This window comes from Rhinolophus sinicus, chromosome 12 (assembly GCF_057876585.1).
Source record: "Rhinolophus sinicus isolate RSI-liver-muscle chromosome 12, RSI-T2T, whole genome shotgun sequence".
NCBI classification, from domain to species: domain Eukaryota; kingdom Metazoa; phylum Chordata; class Mammalia; order Chiroptera; family Rhinolophidae; genus Rhinolophus; species Rhinolophus sinicus.
The window spans coordinates 21,303,188-21,317,098 of NC_142512.1; the positions used below are offsets into that span (position 1 = coordinate 21,303,188).

The following is a 13,911-nucleotide window of genomic DNA, read 5'->3' on the forward strand; positions in this document are numbered from 1 at the left end:
GTGCTACCCCCTCTTCTACCCTGCAGAACTGCAAAATGGAAAAGTTGTCCTTGGGAAAATTCCAAAGGGGTCAGCGCGAAGAACGCCCATACCAGAGAGGGGTCCCCAGGTTCCGGAGCAGTGACCTCCCTCCCCAAAGGGCGGAGTTCCCGGTCCATCTACCCTCCTTTTATCCTCCATCCAGGCAGGCAGTTTGGTCTTCAGCCTCTGCACCCCTTAATCTACAAGATAGCCTTCGAGGAAAAGACACCAGACCTCGGACGTCTCTCTCCATGGTGGGCATCCAGCTCCGACCGTGGCACCCCTTTTACGCCCCTCCACCCCACCTCCCAGGGCAGAAGGGCGAGCGGGGGCCGACTCTATGAGTCACGTCCTGGGCCTGGAGTTGAGGAGGGAAGCGCCGCCTCTCCTTGGGCCCCTTTTCTCCTCCTTTATCCCTCCCCACCGGTCCTGCGGCAGCCAGATGCTGAGCAGCAATCCCCGATCCCCCATCACTAATTCGGCAGGGTAAGGGTGTCTGTGGAGGCGCAGCCGGGCACAGAGGTGCAGGGCAGAGCGACCTGGAGTTCCCGATCAGGGCGGGTTCCAGCCTGGGTGGGGGCGGTCCTGGTACCCAGTGAGGCGTCTAGCCCGGGAACCTGAACTGGGGCAATGCAGGGAGGAGCAGAGGAGGGGGAGGCTGGGGCAGGCTGAGAGGCCAGGAGCTGCCGGGAGAGGGGCAGGGGGCGGCCCTTCTCCAGGAATTTCCGGGGATCAAGTTACAGCGCTCGCAGAGGGAGAGCCGATTGGGACGCGAGGCCCTGCAGCCGACTGGGCCCCTCGCCCCCTCCAGCAGCACGCAGGCTTCGCAGCGCTGTCCCTGCCCACACTGACCCCGTGTGGCGGGGCCGCTCCGCGTCCCCGGGCCGTTCTGTTATGGTGGGGCCGCCTCAACCCCGAGTTGTCGTCGGGTCTCCGCGGCCTCGAGTTATTGTCGGAACTATCCGGCCTCGAGTTATTGTAGGGTCTGCGCGGGTCCGGGACCCCCCGGACGGGACTCCTCGCCCCCATTTGGCGGCTGAGGGGTCTCCACGCCCCCGAGTCGTCTTCGGGACTCCCCGGGCCCGGGTGATTGTGGGTTCGCCCGGGCCGCGGGTGATTGTCTCATCCCCGTGGCCTGCGGTGGTCGTAGAGTCCCCGAGGCCGCGGGATCCCGTAGGGTCCCCGTGGCCCCGAGTTATAGTCGGGACACCTCGGTCTCGGGTAATTGTCGGGTCTCCACGGGCCCAGGTCGCTGGGGCAAATCAAGCCTCCGCGCCTTCTCTGGGCGCCCCGCAAGGCCGCAGGCAAGATGAACATTCTGGCGCCGGTGCGGAGGGATCGCGTCCTGGCGGAGCTGCCCCAGGTAGGCGCCAGAGCCACGTCGGACTTCTGGCTTCGGTGGTATATGGGCGGGGAGGAGGCGGCACCAGACCAGTTAGAGGCTTGGGCCCAGCCCTGCAGCCCAGCTAGGCCTGCTGCTTCTGGGTGGTGCCCTCCCCACCCTCAGCCCCGGGCAGCTTGGCTGTGGGACAGGGGCCAGGAGTGGGTAAGTCCCACCCTCTTGCATCCCTGTCAGTGCCTGAGGAAGGAGGCCGCTTTGCACGTGCACAAAGACTTCCACCCCCGCGTCACCTGCGCCTGCCAGGAGCACCGGACAGGCACCGTGGGGTGAGTTGGAGACACCGAAAACAAAGAAAGGAAGTCTCAGGAAACTGCAGTCAAAGCAAGGGTAACATCCACTCTATTGGGGCTCTCTATTGCAGCATCTACCAGTGATACGGTTATTCCCCCTTTTTATGCCCCTGTGTTGATCTCTTTCTTCCCAGCGAGGTTGTGTTGAGTCCGATGAGATGGGGTTGGGCAGTTAAATTTCTGACACAAAGAAGCTGTCCAACATGAGGGGGTGGTCACGGCTCAGTTTTCCACATACCTAATCTATTTGAGCCCCAGGGCAGGAGCTGTGCCTTTAGGGATGAGTCTCATTGTGGGTAAAAAAAAAAGGGGGGGGAATACTAATAACAGTTGCCACCATTAATGGAGCACTTACTGTGTGCCAGGCAGTGGGTTGGATACTATTACTGGCTTTTAGTAAAAGGAAAACACCATTACTTTTAAGCTGTTTCCTGATTTCAGAGATGTTACAATGTATGTATGTATGGGTGTGTCTGTGTATGTGGGGGGAGGATATGTTTCAAAATATGGAACATTTATCTCTTAACCTTCACAACAACCCAATAAAATGTACTCTAAAACTCCACTTAACAAATGTTGAAACTGAGACAGGCTAAATAACATGCCCAGAGTCACACAGCTAGTAAGTGTGAGAGCTGGGACTCAAATGCATGGCTCTCTGATACTGAAGCACAGAACACTCCTTGCCAGCACATTTGTCTAGGCAAGCTGCCTAGGAGGCCTTGTCTATGACAACTGCAGCCTGGGTTACCTGATGGACCTACTAGGGAGAATTGGGACTCCCTAGACGTGAAAGAGCTAGTACCCATTCCTCCTGTCCCCTCTTGTGTCCAGCAGATTTAAGATCTCCAAGGTCATTGTGGTGGGGGACCTGTCGGTGGGGAAGACTTGTCTCATTAATAGGTAAGAGGGTGCTAGAGCTGAGCTGGGTTGGGCTGGGCAGGGTGGGGCTGGGCCTAGCCAGGTGGGCTGGGCTCAGGGCCACAGCATCTGGTACCCCCTTAGGTTCTGCAAAAACACCTTTGATAAGAATTACAAGGCCACCATTGGAGTGGACTTTGAGATGGAACGATTTGAGGTGTTGGGTGTCCCCTTCAGTCTGCAGCTGTAAGTGCTTCCTGCACCCCTTTTAGCCATTTCTTCCTCCAGCACCTAAACCCCACCTACTGCCCACCCCCATACCTGTGTTTCACCCCCCTTTCCTCCCAGCTGGGATACCGCTGGACAGGAGAGGTTCAAATGCATTGCCTCAACGTACTACCGAGGAGCTCAAGGTAAGGGGCTGGGCGAAGTGGGGAGGGTGGGTGCACCTGGTCTCTAATCTAGGGCTGGGGTATTGTGGAAATGAGCCAGGAGCGCCTTCCCCATCACCCTGAGACTGTTTCTGCCTCTTTCCAGCCATCATCATTGTCTTCAACCTGAATGATGTGGCCTCCCTGGAACATACCAAGTATGTGGGGATGTTGAAATATAATGGGGCTCTGAGAAGAGAGGGTTCAGGAAAGATGGGTGGTCAGGGGCATGGTAGGGAAGGGAAGAATGCATCTAGGAGCAGAGAGGGTAATTGGGCATATGAGTGTCAGCAGAAGGATCCTGCCCAACTCACTCATCCCTCTATGTCTCCCATCTGGCAGGCAATGGCTAGCTGATGCCCTCAAGGAGAATGACCCTTCTGGCGTGCTTCTCTTCCTCGTGGGTTCTAAGAAGGACTTGAGTGTGAGTGTGCCAGTGGGGGGACTTCCCAACTTGGTGAGGGAACCCTCCCCCATCTGACTTTGACTTTCCCTAAGACTCCTGCTCAGTACGTGCTAATGGAGAGAGATGCACTCAAGGTGGCCCAAGAGATGAAGGCTGAGTACTGGGCAGTCTCATCTCTCACTGGTGAGTAAGAGGCTTCAGGCCTTGCGCTGTGGCATGCCTGCCTTTCAGCTGTGCCCAATGACCCCAGGCCTAGAACTGCCCCTGAGCACCTATCTGCTCCCTGTGTTAGGTGAAAATGTCCGGGAATTCTTTTTCCGGGTGGCGGCGCTGACCTTTGAGGCCAACGTGCTAGCTGAGCTGGAGAAATCAGGGGCCCGGCGCATTGGGGATGTTGTCCGTGAGTGCCCGCCTGGATGAGGGTGGCAGAGCTCATGGGGAATCTCCAACCTCTGATTCATATATTTCTCACCCTTCTTCAGGCATCAACAGTGATGACAACAACCTCTACCTAACTGCTAGCAAAAAGAAGCCCACCTGTTGCCCATGAGGGGTGAGCGACTCTCCAGAGACTGCCCAACCTTGGGACACTGTGCCACCTTGACTCCCCCAAGAGCTCTACCCCTGGACATTTGCACTGACTGTTTTTCCAGACCAAAGAACTGCCCCTTGGTGGCAGTACCCCCAGAGGACCATGCTAGAGTCACTTCTTGCCCCTAGGCACCATGCCAAAGACTGGATGCCCCCCTCCTCCAGGTGCCCCGTGGTGGGGAAGTGGTCCCTGCTGCTTTTGCTCAGCTTGCTGGGCCCTTAGGTATGACGATGCTTAATGATCGCAGCCTCACACTGTGCCTTTTGCATTAAAATCTCTGTTGTTAGCAGTTTGGAGGTTGGAGTCCTTTGTTGGGGATGAGGGATGTGGAATGGGCAGGGCTGTATGGCAGTCTTGGGACTGGAACCTCCTACTGGGATGATGGCCATTCCTGGCCCCTGGGCAGGCCTCAGGCGGGCTGGGAGCTCAGGGACCAGGTTTGGGGGGGCTGCACTGAACATTCACTTGGTGAGATCTGAATTGTTGACTTTGATAGCTCTTTCCTTTGGTCCCTTCCCCCCAAATGTGTCTTCCTCCTTGGTGCTTATACCCAAATTTCCACCATTGGATAATATTTTTCCTTTCTTTATCTTTTTTTTTTTTTTTTTAAGGAGGGCGTGGCTCACAGTGACTCATGCACGGGGATCGAATTGGCAAACTTGGTGTTATTAGCACCATGCTCTAACCAACTGAGCTAACCGGCCACTCTTCTTTTTCTTTTTTTTTTACCCTACTCCTGCCTTGCCTTTAAAATACACTTCACAGTGAGAAGTGATTGAGTTTTGGATACTTCTTGGGTTGAACAGAAGGCCCAGGGTGGGTCGGGGCTGGGCTCTTATTCGAAATATGTGCTAACACCTAAGTATATTAATGATATAAACATAAAATTATGAGTGGTATCTGTTTACATTTGAAAACATGATTAAATAACTAAGTTTAATAAAAAAAATAAGATGTATATTTTGCTCTCTTTGAAAAAAAAAAAAAAAAAAGAAGACATGCCCTGAAGAGCACCTGCATTTAAATCCTTGAGGTCCATCCTGGGACATTTAGGTAAAGAACTTATCCTCTGTGCCTCAATTTCCTCGTCTGTAAAATGGGGCTAATAATACTGATGAGTTTGTGTGGATGAAATAAGATAAAGCACACACATGGGAAGAGCTCAAAAACCTTAACTGTTATAATTATTTGCAGGAAGAGTGACCAAGAACCTAACTCACTGTTGACATCTGACCCAGAGCTAGAGATGGGCTGAAAGTACGTCTCTTAGACATCTGGACCAACAATGGAGGGACATGTGGCCTGGTGTCATTCTGGGAGACCATGGAGGGTCAAAATCAGAACACAGATCCTGGCTGCCAGTCAGCAAGTGCTCTGTCCCTTCTATGCCTGGTTCCATTTTCAGCCAGCTACTTTGGAAGGGCTGGCTTTTCTGCACACTACCCCCTCTCCTGGCTTCCCTTCCAATGCTGTTCCAAGAGCCGGAGGGTCTGGGCAAGTAGCCCTATAGTAACTCAGGTTGCTGGGTCTGGAGGAAAGTGAAGGTTGGCATCACGCAGAGCAGTCATCTCTTTTGATGACTGGAGAAAACTTTTAAATACCATCCTTTCTTTTCCATCCTTTGAGGCACAACCTGACTTTGGGGGCTGCTGCCTAGAGAAATTGAGGGGCATGATGTGTGGAGTGTTGGGGAAGCAGCTCTAATATTTTTTCACACTCTCCTGGAATTGTTTGGTCCATCTCCATTCCCTCACAGGACTGCACACCTCACCCCTTGCTTTGCACAAAGCCTATGGCACGCAGGAGCGTGCGCGCATGTGTGAAGCCTGCACCCAGGACTGCTGTGTTTGTGTTGCATAAAGTGTCGAGAGCAGAGGTATGGTTCTGTGTTCTGGGTAGTGTCTGTGAGCGGCGCGTGCATGTGTGTTGTGAGGTGAGATTTTTTATGTGCGCTGCCTGTGCACTGTATATGCGGTGTGTGTGCTATATTTAAGGGTGTGTATAGTAGGTTACTATGAATGCAGTTGATTCTGCTCCCCGCCTGTGGAGACCCATGAGGTTACATAACAAATAAAATAAAGCACTCACACACATTGGAAGAGCTCAAAAACCTTAACTGTTACAATAACTGTATTTGGGAAAGAGTGAACAAGACCCTGGTTCTGTGTTGGCATCTTTATTGGGCAGTATTTGTCTGGGTGAGGGTTCCCCATGGGGGCTAGGAGCTAACACCGATAAGGGGTTCTGAGGGTGATGCCACAGTGGGGCTTAGAGCCGAAATCAAGTCCTTATCCGAGGAGCCTGCAGGCGGAGAGAGAACGAGTGAGCCTGGCCTCCCGCCAGGGCAGGAGGAAGCTGGGAAGAGCGCGGATGGTGGGGTGGAGGTTGGAGGCGGTTGCTCCCCAAGCTGGCAGGAGAGGTTCAAGCGCAGATTGGAAGCCGGAGCTAACGGCTTCGACAAGATTCGGAAGGACTGGGAGGGGTCCAGAGTGGCCGGACGTGTGATGTTAAGAGAATAGATGGGGCGGGGCTAAGAAGAGCTGGGGCGGGGCTAAAGTCTGGTGGGTAGGACTAAAAGCTGGGCGTGGGTCTGCAGAGGAACTAGGGACGGGACTGAGGGCTGGGCCTGAGCGGCCGAAAGTTTAAGAGATAAGAGCTAAGAGATAAAGGGGAGGCGCCTGGAAGGAGCTGGGGGGCTTCGGGTGTAGAGCGCGGCTGAAGCTTAGACTTGAGCTGAGTAGACAGAACAGCCTAGAGCGAGGGCGGGGGAGGTGGGTGGGAGGGTTGCGCAAACATGAGGCGGACCGGGGCGAAGGGCTGAGAGTAGGGTTTCCGTCTGGCTCCGCCAAGCTCAGGTCCAGGGTCGGACTTCTGCGAGGTAGAGTCTTGTCGAGGGAAAGAACGGGGCTGAGCAATGTGGGTCAGGACGACAATGACGGTTGAAAGGTGGACAAAGGAAAAGACTGAGGACGAGGACACCACCTGGGATGAGAGCAGCAGGGGTAAGGAGAAGGCGGGCACGAGATTAGGGGAGGGCGTCCAGCAGCGGCCAGGCACCGGGGGCGGGCTTGAGGACCCGAGGAAGGTGCAGAACACGCGGGCCTGACGAAGGAGGCGGGGCCAAGCGCTGGGCTGGGGCCGACTTAGAGCCTGGGGGCTGGCTCACGTAGAGATCCTGAGTACCTGGAGAATAGCCGACGCAATCTAGCTCGAGCCAATCTAGCTCGAGCCAGAGCTGCAACTTCTGTTTGTAAGGCTGGAAGGCAACTCTGTGCCGCAGCCGGGAATCCGGGCCGTCTCCCAAGAAGTGCGGGGCCTGGCTGGAGCCAGTGTTCCAGCATTCATCCTTGGCTGGGGCTGGGGCTGGGGCGGGCGGGTCCATTGACTCAGAAGGCAGAAAGGAGTCTGGAGGTTCCACGTGTGACATCACAATCGCACACAGATGTGGGCGGGGCCGGGGCGGCATTTCCAAGGAGACAGGTGCACTCCGCCCCTGCCTTGCTCCCTCCTATACCCTCCCTCCCTTTCTTGGTTTCTCCCTCTTTCCCTCCTTCCCTCCCCACCCCCATTCAGTTACTCTGGTGTCCAACCTGGAACCCTATCGTCTGTGCTCTGAGGGCGGGGGGAGCGCCTCAGCCCGCAGGACTGGGAGGATTCTGAACAAATGAGCATCACCTGTGAGTTTTGAGTTAGGCCCCAGCGCCCGGGTTAATGCCCTACGCAGAGAGACCACAAGCCTCCCTATTCCTTTCAAGCTATCATCTTTCACATTCATTATGAAGTGCCCCCGTGTCCAACCTCAATCATTTCTGCTGCAAGAGCTCTGGACTGCTGCTTCAGTCGGAGCTCTCTCTCCTATGAAACTAGAGAGCAGATTGCCTTTCTCAGATCTGAGGAAAGGTACTAAGTCCCTTCCCTTGGCAGATGATTGTCAGCGCTTCCTGGGGGCTTGGGGGAACTTGGTGGACCCTACATATACGCCTTTTTCATGGTGACTCTGAAGAGAGCAAAGAAAGTGGAGTCAGACAAAGCAGTTTGAATCCTGAGCCTGGCTCAGGGCCCTCTGGCCTGACCTTAAGTCCAGGCTGGATAAGGGAAGCTGTGGAGTCAGGACTGGGTGAAACCAGAGGATGAGGATTGGCTCTGTTAGAGTTGAGCAGGTGTAATAGGAGTGACAGCTGGCGGGACAGGTTTTGGAAAGGAACCCCAAGTGGAGAGGGCTGAAAGAGCACAGGCTAAAGAGACAGGAATACTGGGTTTGAATCTTATCTCTGCCATCTATTAACTTGTGTCTTTGGACAAGTCAACTTATTCTGAATCTGTGTCCCCAGCCTTAGAATGGGCTGTGGCGAGCATTTAGAATCAAAGACACATTTTAAAAGCCCAGCCCAGTGCCTGCCATTGGGAAAATGCTCATCCTGGGTCCATTCTCTTTCCCTAGGAAAATCCCCAGATTTGAACTCTGGACAGAATCTCCACTGCCATAGCTTCTTTGTGGCTCCAATAGGGTTTATTCTATTGTACTCATGTATTTATTCAATCACCCAACATTTACTGAGTATTTTCCGTGTCCCAGGATCCGAAGATACAGAGGCAGATGAAATATGGACCTTGTTCTAAAGTTGCTATAAACACATGAAGTACCATGGCAGGGTAAAGGGGTACAAGATATGTGGGACCAATTCTACTTGGATAGCATTGTTCAAAGATGAGCAGGAGCAGGAATGGAAGCAGGAGAAGGAATAGAGAAGGGAGGGGTGGGAGGAGGGATGAATGGGTAGGAAGAAGTGATAACTGAGGAAGGAACCAGGTCCTGCGGGGAGGGGGGAGACAGTTATGTCATAAGGAGTTTGCACCTCATCCTTAAAGGCAGTAGAACACTATTAAAGAGGAGGAACATGGTGGAACAGTTGACATTCTAGAAAACTCAGTTTGGCTGCATTGTGAGCACTGGATGAGGGTAGTGAGACAGGAGGCAGGGAGGCTACTGCAGTCGCCTTGGTCAGAGATAAGGGGGCAGGCAGGCATGGTGACTCGGTCCTCAGGTTCGTGCAGAAGTGAGGGAAAGGATGCCTCCCGCTTCAGCTCCTATTATGCTTCTTCCAAGGTCTTTCCTAATCCATCGTACCCCGCACCGTCTCAGGTGTCCCGGTTCTCTGCTCCCACAGGCCTTCTCCCCACTACTTCCTTCCCTATCAGTGTCTGCATCGTACCACTGTCATGAACTATTCCACATACCTTGCCTGCATCCCTCTCCCAGCCCCTTGCGAGCAGGGACCGTTTTTTTTTTAAACTGCATTTCTAGGATGCAGCTGGGGCTTGACATGTGGAGCTGCTCAGCTCCCGATGGGGTGCTGCTGCCACCTCTCTGTACTCTCTCAGATATAAACAGGTTACCCAGCTGGCAAAGAGGACATCTGTGTGTGGCGTCTAGCACTGATGCATCATCTACTGTCTCCTCTGAAGGTGGGTCGAGGGGTCCCCACCACACCTCACTTGGGAAAGCTGATACCTTGGCGGTAGGCAGGATGGTGTGTTTGGTCCTGAAGGGGTTACCCAGCTGCCCCACCCCCACCCCATCCCCTACTCATGTCAAAGAGGGTCCCTTTCTGGAGGTCACAGTCACTCCTTTCCTTTGTATAGTACCTTAGATGCACAAATATCTTTGACATGGGAGCTGAGTCCTCCCAACCCTGAAAAATAAGTATTACCACCATCCTCATTTGGTGGACAAGGAAATGAAGACTCAGAAAAGTAAAGTAACTGGCCCTGGGTCACCCAGCTAGTAAGTGACAGAGCCAAGACTTGGATTCAGGCCTGTCTGACTTTGACTTAAGGTTTTGCCTCAAATGCCTTATGAAGAAAGGGCATGAGGAGAGGAAGCAGAAAGGGAGGCCACCAAATGGGTCAGGGGTGTATGGGGGAACCTGGGACCCTCACAGCCTAGTAGGGGAAGGGAAGGGAGGGGCAAGGTGGGGCAAGGCTCAGACCAAGCTGCTATTTACTCATCTCTCAAGTACTTTAAAGCCACTTGGGTTAACATACCCCCAACCTGGGTTATATGAGATCTTGCCCCAGTTCCACCCCTCGTAGGGGTGGGCAACGGTGTAACCCTCTTGGCCTCTTTGGAGGGAGTAAGCCCATGCCAGGCTGCCATGGAAGTCACTGGTGCTCGCCCACTTCTTCCTCCCGAGGTGGGTGCCGCCAGTCTAGGGGGGACCTGCAGGAAGGTGCCTTGTCCTTTCTGCCCTGGTGTGTGAAACCTTGGGCACATGGAGTCACTTCATGGGCGTACCTTTTAGTGGGTGGCCAGAGGGGAGAGCCAGAAGTAGACTGGAGCCTTCGGCAGGGTCAGAGGTGTGGCAGCGCAGGCAGAGGCTGGGAGACTCCAGTGTATGTCCAGGACTTGCATTCAGCTGAGCAAAAGAGGTGGGGGCCTTTCTCCAGAGCTTTCCCCTAATCCCACATTCTCACCCCAGCAGCTTCTCCCCTGTGCTCTGGGAAAGGGAACATGGTATCTGTGCTGCCTACAAGGGGTGGAAGGGCGCAACCTGGAGGTGGGTTCAAGTGTGTGGCTCTAAGGACTGGGGAAAGAGAATGGATGGGTAATGGGAACTTGAGTAAAGAGCAGGGGAAGAATAAAGAGTGAGCGTGGGAAAGGGGAGAAAAGTGAGACAGGTGTCCAAAGAGAGAAGGGGGTTGGAGAAGAGAGAAAAGGGAAGGAGCAGAGTCAGGAGAAGCCGAGGAGCATGACGTGTGTTGGTTAGGCCTTCGCTCTCCTCCATGCACGAGCCACCGTGCTATGGCAGGCCTTGGCGCCCGAGTGGCTTCGGAGGCTGAAGGGTCGACGAAAGCCTCCTGGGTCTGTGCAGGCATAGGAAGGGACGATGTTGTTGCTGCTGGCTCTAATTGCTGGGGACTCTGAAGTGGCACTCCGCCGTGACAGGGCAAGAGGGCCTTCCCCTAGCCAGGCACCCTGACAACTCTGAGCAGCTGGGTGAAGCAGGAGTCAGTGGAGGGCCCGGGAGGGCAGGCTCCCATGGAAGGCAGGGGTGGGGAAGGGGCAGGTGTTACGGGACAGCAAGGGGGACTCGGTGAGGACCCTGGTGAGACAATTTCCTGCGAGTCTGCAGGGGGTAGGCAGATGCATGCAGTGGAGTGGGGCACGTGGAGTGCTGAGACCCAGGTTACTAGTGGGCTCGATACTACTATGAAGTAGAAACAGCTTGGCAGGGCGGTGGCAGGTGAATTTGATGAAGCCTTTAGACTGAGCTGTGGGAGGGGAGACCCACACAGGCGCTGCTGCCCGTGTGACCTAGACTCCTACCCCTCAGGTGAATTCAAGGACACTGACAGGTGCTGTTGGAAACACCAGCAGTGCACTGGGCACATCCTCCGCCCCTTCACCTCTGACTGTGGCCACCACAACCTGCACCTGCACTCTGTCAGCCACTGCGACTGTGATTCTAGGTAAGGGCTCTCCACCTCGGGGACCCACAGCCCAGACTTCTGGGCAGAGCCAGGTCCAAACTTGCACTGCGGTTCCTTCCTTTAGCTTTGACCTGACACTGCCAGCCCAGCCTCCGCTTTGTAAACCAACCTGGCTCTGCTCTAAGAGCAATGGGGAGGAGGTCTTTTGGCAGCCTGGGCTGAGCCCAGTGAAAACACTGTCCCTCAGGCTTCTGGCTCTGGGCCCCTGGGGAGCCGTGGAGGTGTGGGAGCCAGGCTGAGTCCCCTGTGTGGCAGGGTGAAGGAGTGCTTAGAGAAGACAAATAGCAGCGGCTCCCGAGATGTAGGCCCAACCTGCTCCCGAGATGTGGGCTCAGCCTGTTTCAACATCATCCAGACCCCTTGCTTTGAGCTCATCCCAGAGGAAGAGTATGTGGAACGGTTCTGGTATGGCTGGTGAGTGCTGGCAGACTGATGGGGGGCCCGAGGGGGCACCAGCCCCCACTGTCAACTTTCTCTTTCCCTGTCTTCCCTCCCAGGTGCAAAAGCTACAGGCCTCTTTCTGTGGCAGTGATCCACCATCCCATCCACCATAAGTGTGGGGCAGATGACCTAAATGAAGAAGAGGAAGAGGAGGAGGAGGAGGAAGCAAGCAAGCCTCCCATCCCAACCCAGGTGGGGCCCACCACCCCCACCGACGCAGGCATAGGCACGGGTCCAGTCATGGCCACCCCTGACTCAGCGGCTCCCATCACCATCTGGCGCTCTGAGAGCCCCACAGGGAAGTCCCAGGGCAGCAAGGTTCTTAAGAAGGTCAAGAAGAAAAAGGAAAAAGAGAAAGACAAGGAGGAGGACACAGACGAGAAGACAAAGCTGAAGAAAAAAGTCAAGAAGGGCAAGTTGACGAAGAAGAAAAGCCCAATTAAATCAGATTCTTCACCTCCAGACTTGAGCAGATCAATAAGCCCAAGGGAGTTGGCCAGGATGTCAGAGTCCAGTCCAGACAGCCGGGAGGACCTGGAGAGTGAGGACAGTTACAATGACCCCAGGCCAGAAGAACTCTCCAGTGAGGATATCGTGGAGTCTTCATCGCCCAGGAAGAGAGAGAACACAGGCCCGGCCAAGAAGCCTGGGCCAAAGGCCTCTCCCGTCAAGGTCAACAAGAGGAAATCTCCCCCAGCATCAAACCCTAACCTCAGTTGAGGCCAGGGCAACAGGTGAAGAATAAATACCATCAAGCCCGTAGCTGACCCCCTGCTGCTGTTCTCTCCCCCTCCACCCATGCCACTTCTGGGGGGAGGGAGTGGGCTCTGGACATGGCGGGAGCAAAGGGGCTAGGGGGCTGCAGGGGTTTCTGAAGGGTAATCAATCTTTCAAGAGGAAGTCCATGAGAAGGTAGGTGGGAGGGCAGGGAAGGAGCACAACCAGTTTCTCCTGAACATTCTAGGCCCAGGACAGAAGAGCACATGTGGGAGGGGTGGGAAGGCGGCTTCCCATCTGCTGGGAGACTGATCTGTGTGAAATCCACTCAGGGACAGTGGGACTGTCTGCAGTGACACTTCTAATAAAAGGAACCTTTCAACCCACGCTGCCACTGTGTCTGGTCTTTCCCTCCTCTAAGTGGCCCTGGGGAGGGTGCTGCTAGGTCCTTCTAGAACTTCTGTGCTAAAGGGAACTGAACTGAGTTCCGAGCAGAAGGCCAGCCCCTCCAACCCACAACTCCTGCCAACAAACAGCCAAAGAGATCTTGAATGAAGAAAAGCAAGGAAGGGAAGTTTGGGCAGCAGTGGCCTTTTTTGACTTCTCTGCTGAGCCCCAAGCAGAGAAAAGGGAGTGGGAAAGCCTCTCTTTCCCAGCACCAACTCAGAGCTGAGACAAAACCCTTGTGAAGACACACAGGGAGCTCAGGAGTCAGAATAAAAGAGGCAGGGGGGCTGGGGGAAAGGACGAAGGCCAGGGGAGGCGCCTTCCCTATAATAGCCCAGCTCCTTTTTCCAGGGCCAGTATGTATGAGGGAACAGGTGAGCGTGGGGCCCATCCGGGGCCAGACGCATTTGACTCGTGTAGCGGTAGAGACTAAGGTACCAGTGGTAAAAGGGGGAGCGAGAGAGGAGCAGGGGCTCAAGCTAACAAACCCAGATTTACCTGTGGCCTCAAATGTGCCAAAGTCTACAGGGGCTCCTTGACTTACACACGATGGATTTACGTCACAGGTTGGAAATATCCTTAAGCTGAAAAAGCATTTAATACACCTGAACAGGACGGCTTAGCCGAGCCGACCGTACCCGTGCTCAGAACACCCACACTAGCCTCCAGCTGGGGAAAAGCACCTAACACGGTGAACAACACACTTTGCAGTGTTGGTGGCTGGTCACCGTGCCCAGGCCTGGGGATCACGTGGCCGACTGGGCTCTCTGCTGCTGCCGCCCGGCATCACGAGAGTCATGTAGCGCGTATCG

At 54.7% G+C, this 13,911-nt stretch overlaps 2 protein-coding genes across 15 annotated transcripts; both read left to right on the forward strand.

Annotated features, from left to right (window-relative positions):
* Positions 1 to 256: 256 nt before the first annotated feature.
* RAB34 (RAB34, member RAS oncogene family) lies at positions 257 to 4,292 on the forward strand. 3 transcript variants are annotated; one of them, XM_074320203.1, is made up of 11 exons: positions 257 to 275; positions 1,270 to 1,384; positions 1,598 to 1,689; positions 2,548 to 2,616; positions 2,719 to 2,820; positions 2,923 to 2,987; positions 3,112 to 3,163; positions 3,348 to 3,429; positions 3,504 to 3,594; positions 3,704 to 3,811; positions 3,894 to 4,292. In XM_074320203.1, the coding sequence occupies exons 2-11, from the start codon at positions 1,331 to 1,333 to the stop codon at positions 3,959 to 3,961; spliced, it is 783 nt and encodes a 260-aa protein (XP_074176304.1). In that variant the 5' UTR covers positions 257 to 275; positions 1,270 to 1,330; the 3' UTR covers positions 3,962 to 4,292. The 3 variants fall into 3 exon arrangements, with proteins under 3 accessions (XP_074176304.1, XP_074176302.2, XP_074176303.2); XM_074320201.2 differs by lacking the exon at positions 257 to 275 and adding an exon at positions 330 to 507; XM_074320202.2 differs by lacking the exon at positions 257 to 275 and adding an exon at positions 330 to 507 and having other exon boundaries at positions 2,551 to 2,616.
* Positions 4,293 to 6,586: 2,294 nt separating this feature from the next.
* Positions 6,587 to 13,042, forward strand: PROCA1 (protein interacting with cyclin A1). Of its 12 annotated transcripts, none has more exons than XM_074319933.2 (7): positions 6,587 to 7,005; positions 7,577 to 7,680; positions 9,386 to 9,469; positions 10,483 to 10,560; positions 11,338 to 11,473; positions 11,750 to 11,908; positions 11,992 to 13,042. In XM_074319933.2, exons 2-7 carry the CDS (start codon positions 7,668 to 7,670, stop codon positions 12,653 to 12,655), a joined length of 1,134 nt encoding a protein of 377 aa, XP_074176034.1. In that variant the 5' UTR covers positions 6,587 to 7,005; positions 7,577 to 7,667; the 3' UTR covers positions 12,656 to 13,042. The 12 variants fall into 12 exon arrangements, with proteins under 12 accessions (XP_074176034.1, XP_074176036.1, XP_074176032.1 ...); XM_074319935.2 differs by having other exon boundaries at positions 10,486 to 10,560; XM_074319931.2 differs by lacking the exon at positions 7,577 to 7,680 and having other exon boundaries at positions 6,588 to 7,005.
* Positions 13,043 to 13,911: the final 869 nt, after the last annotated feature.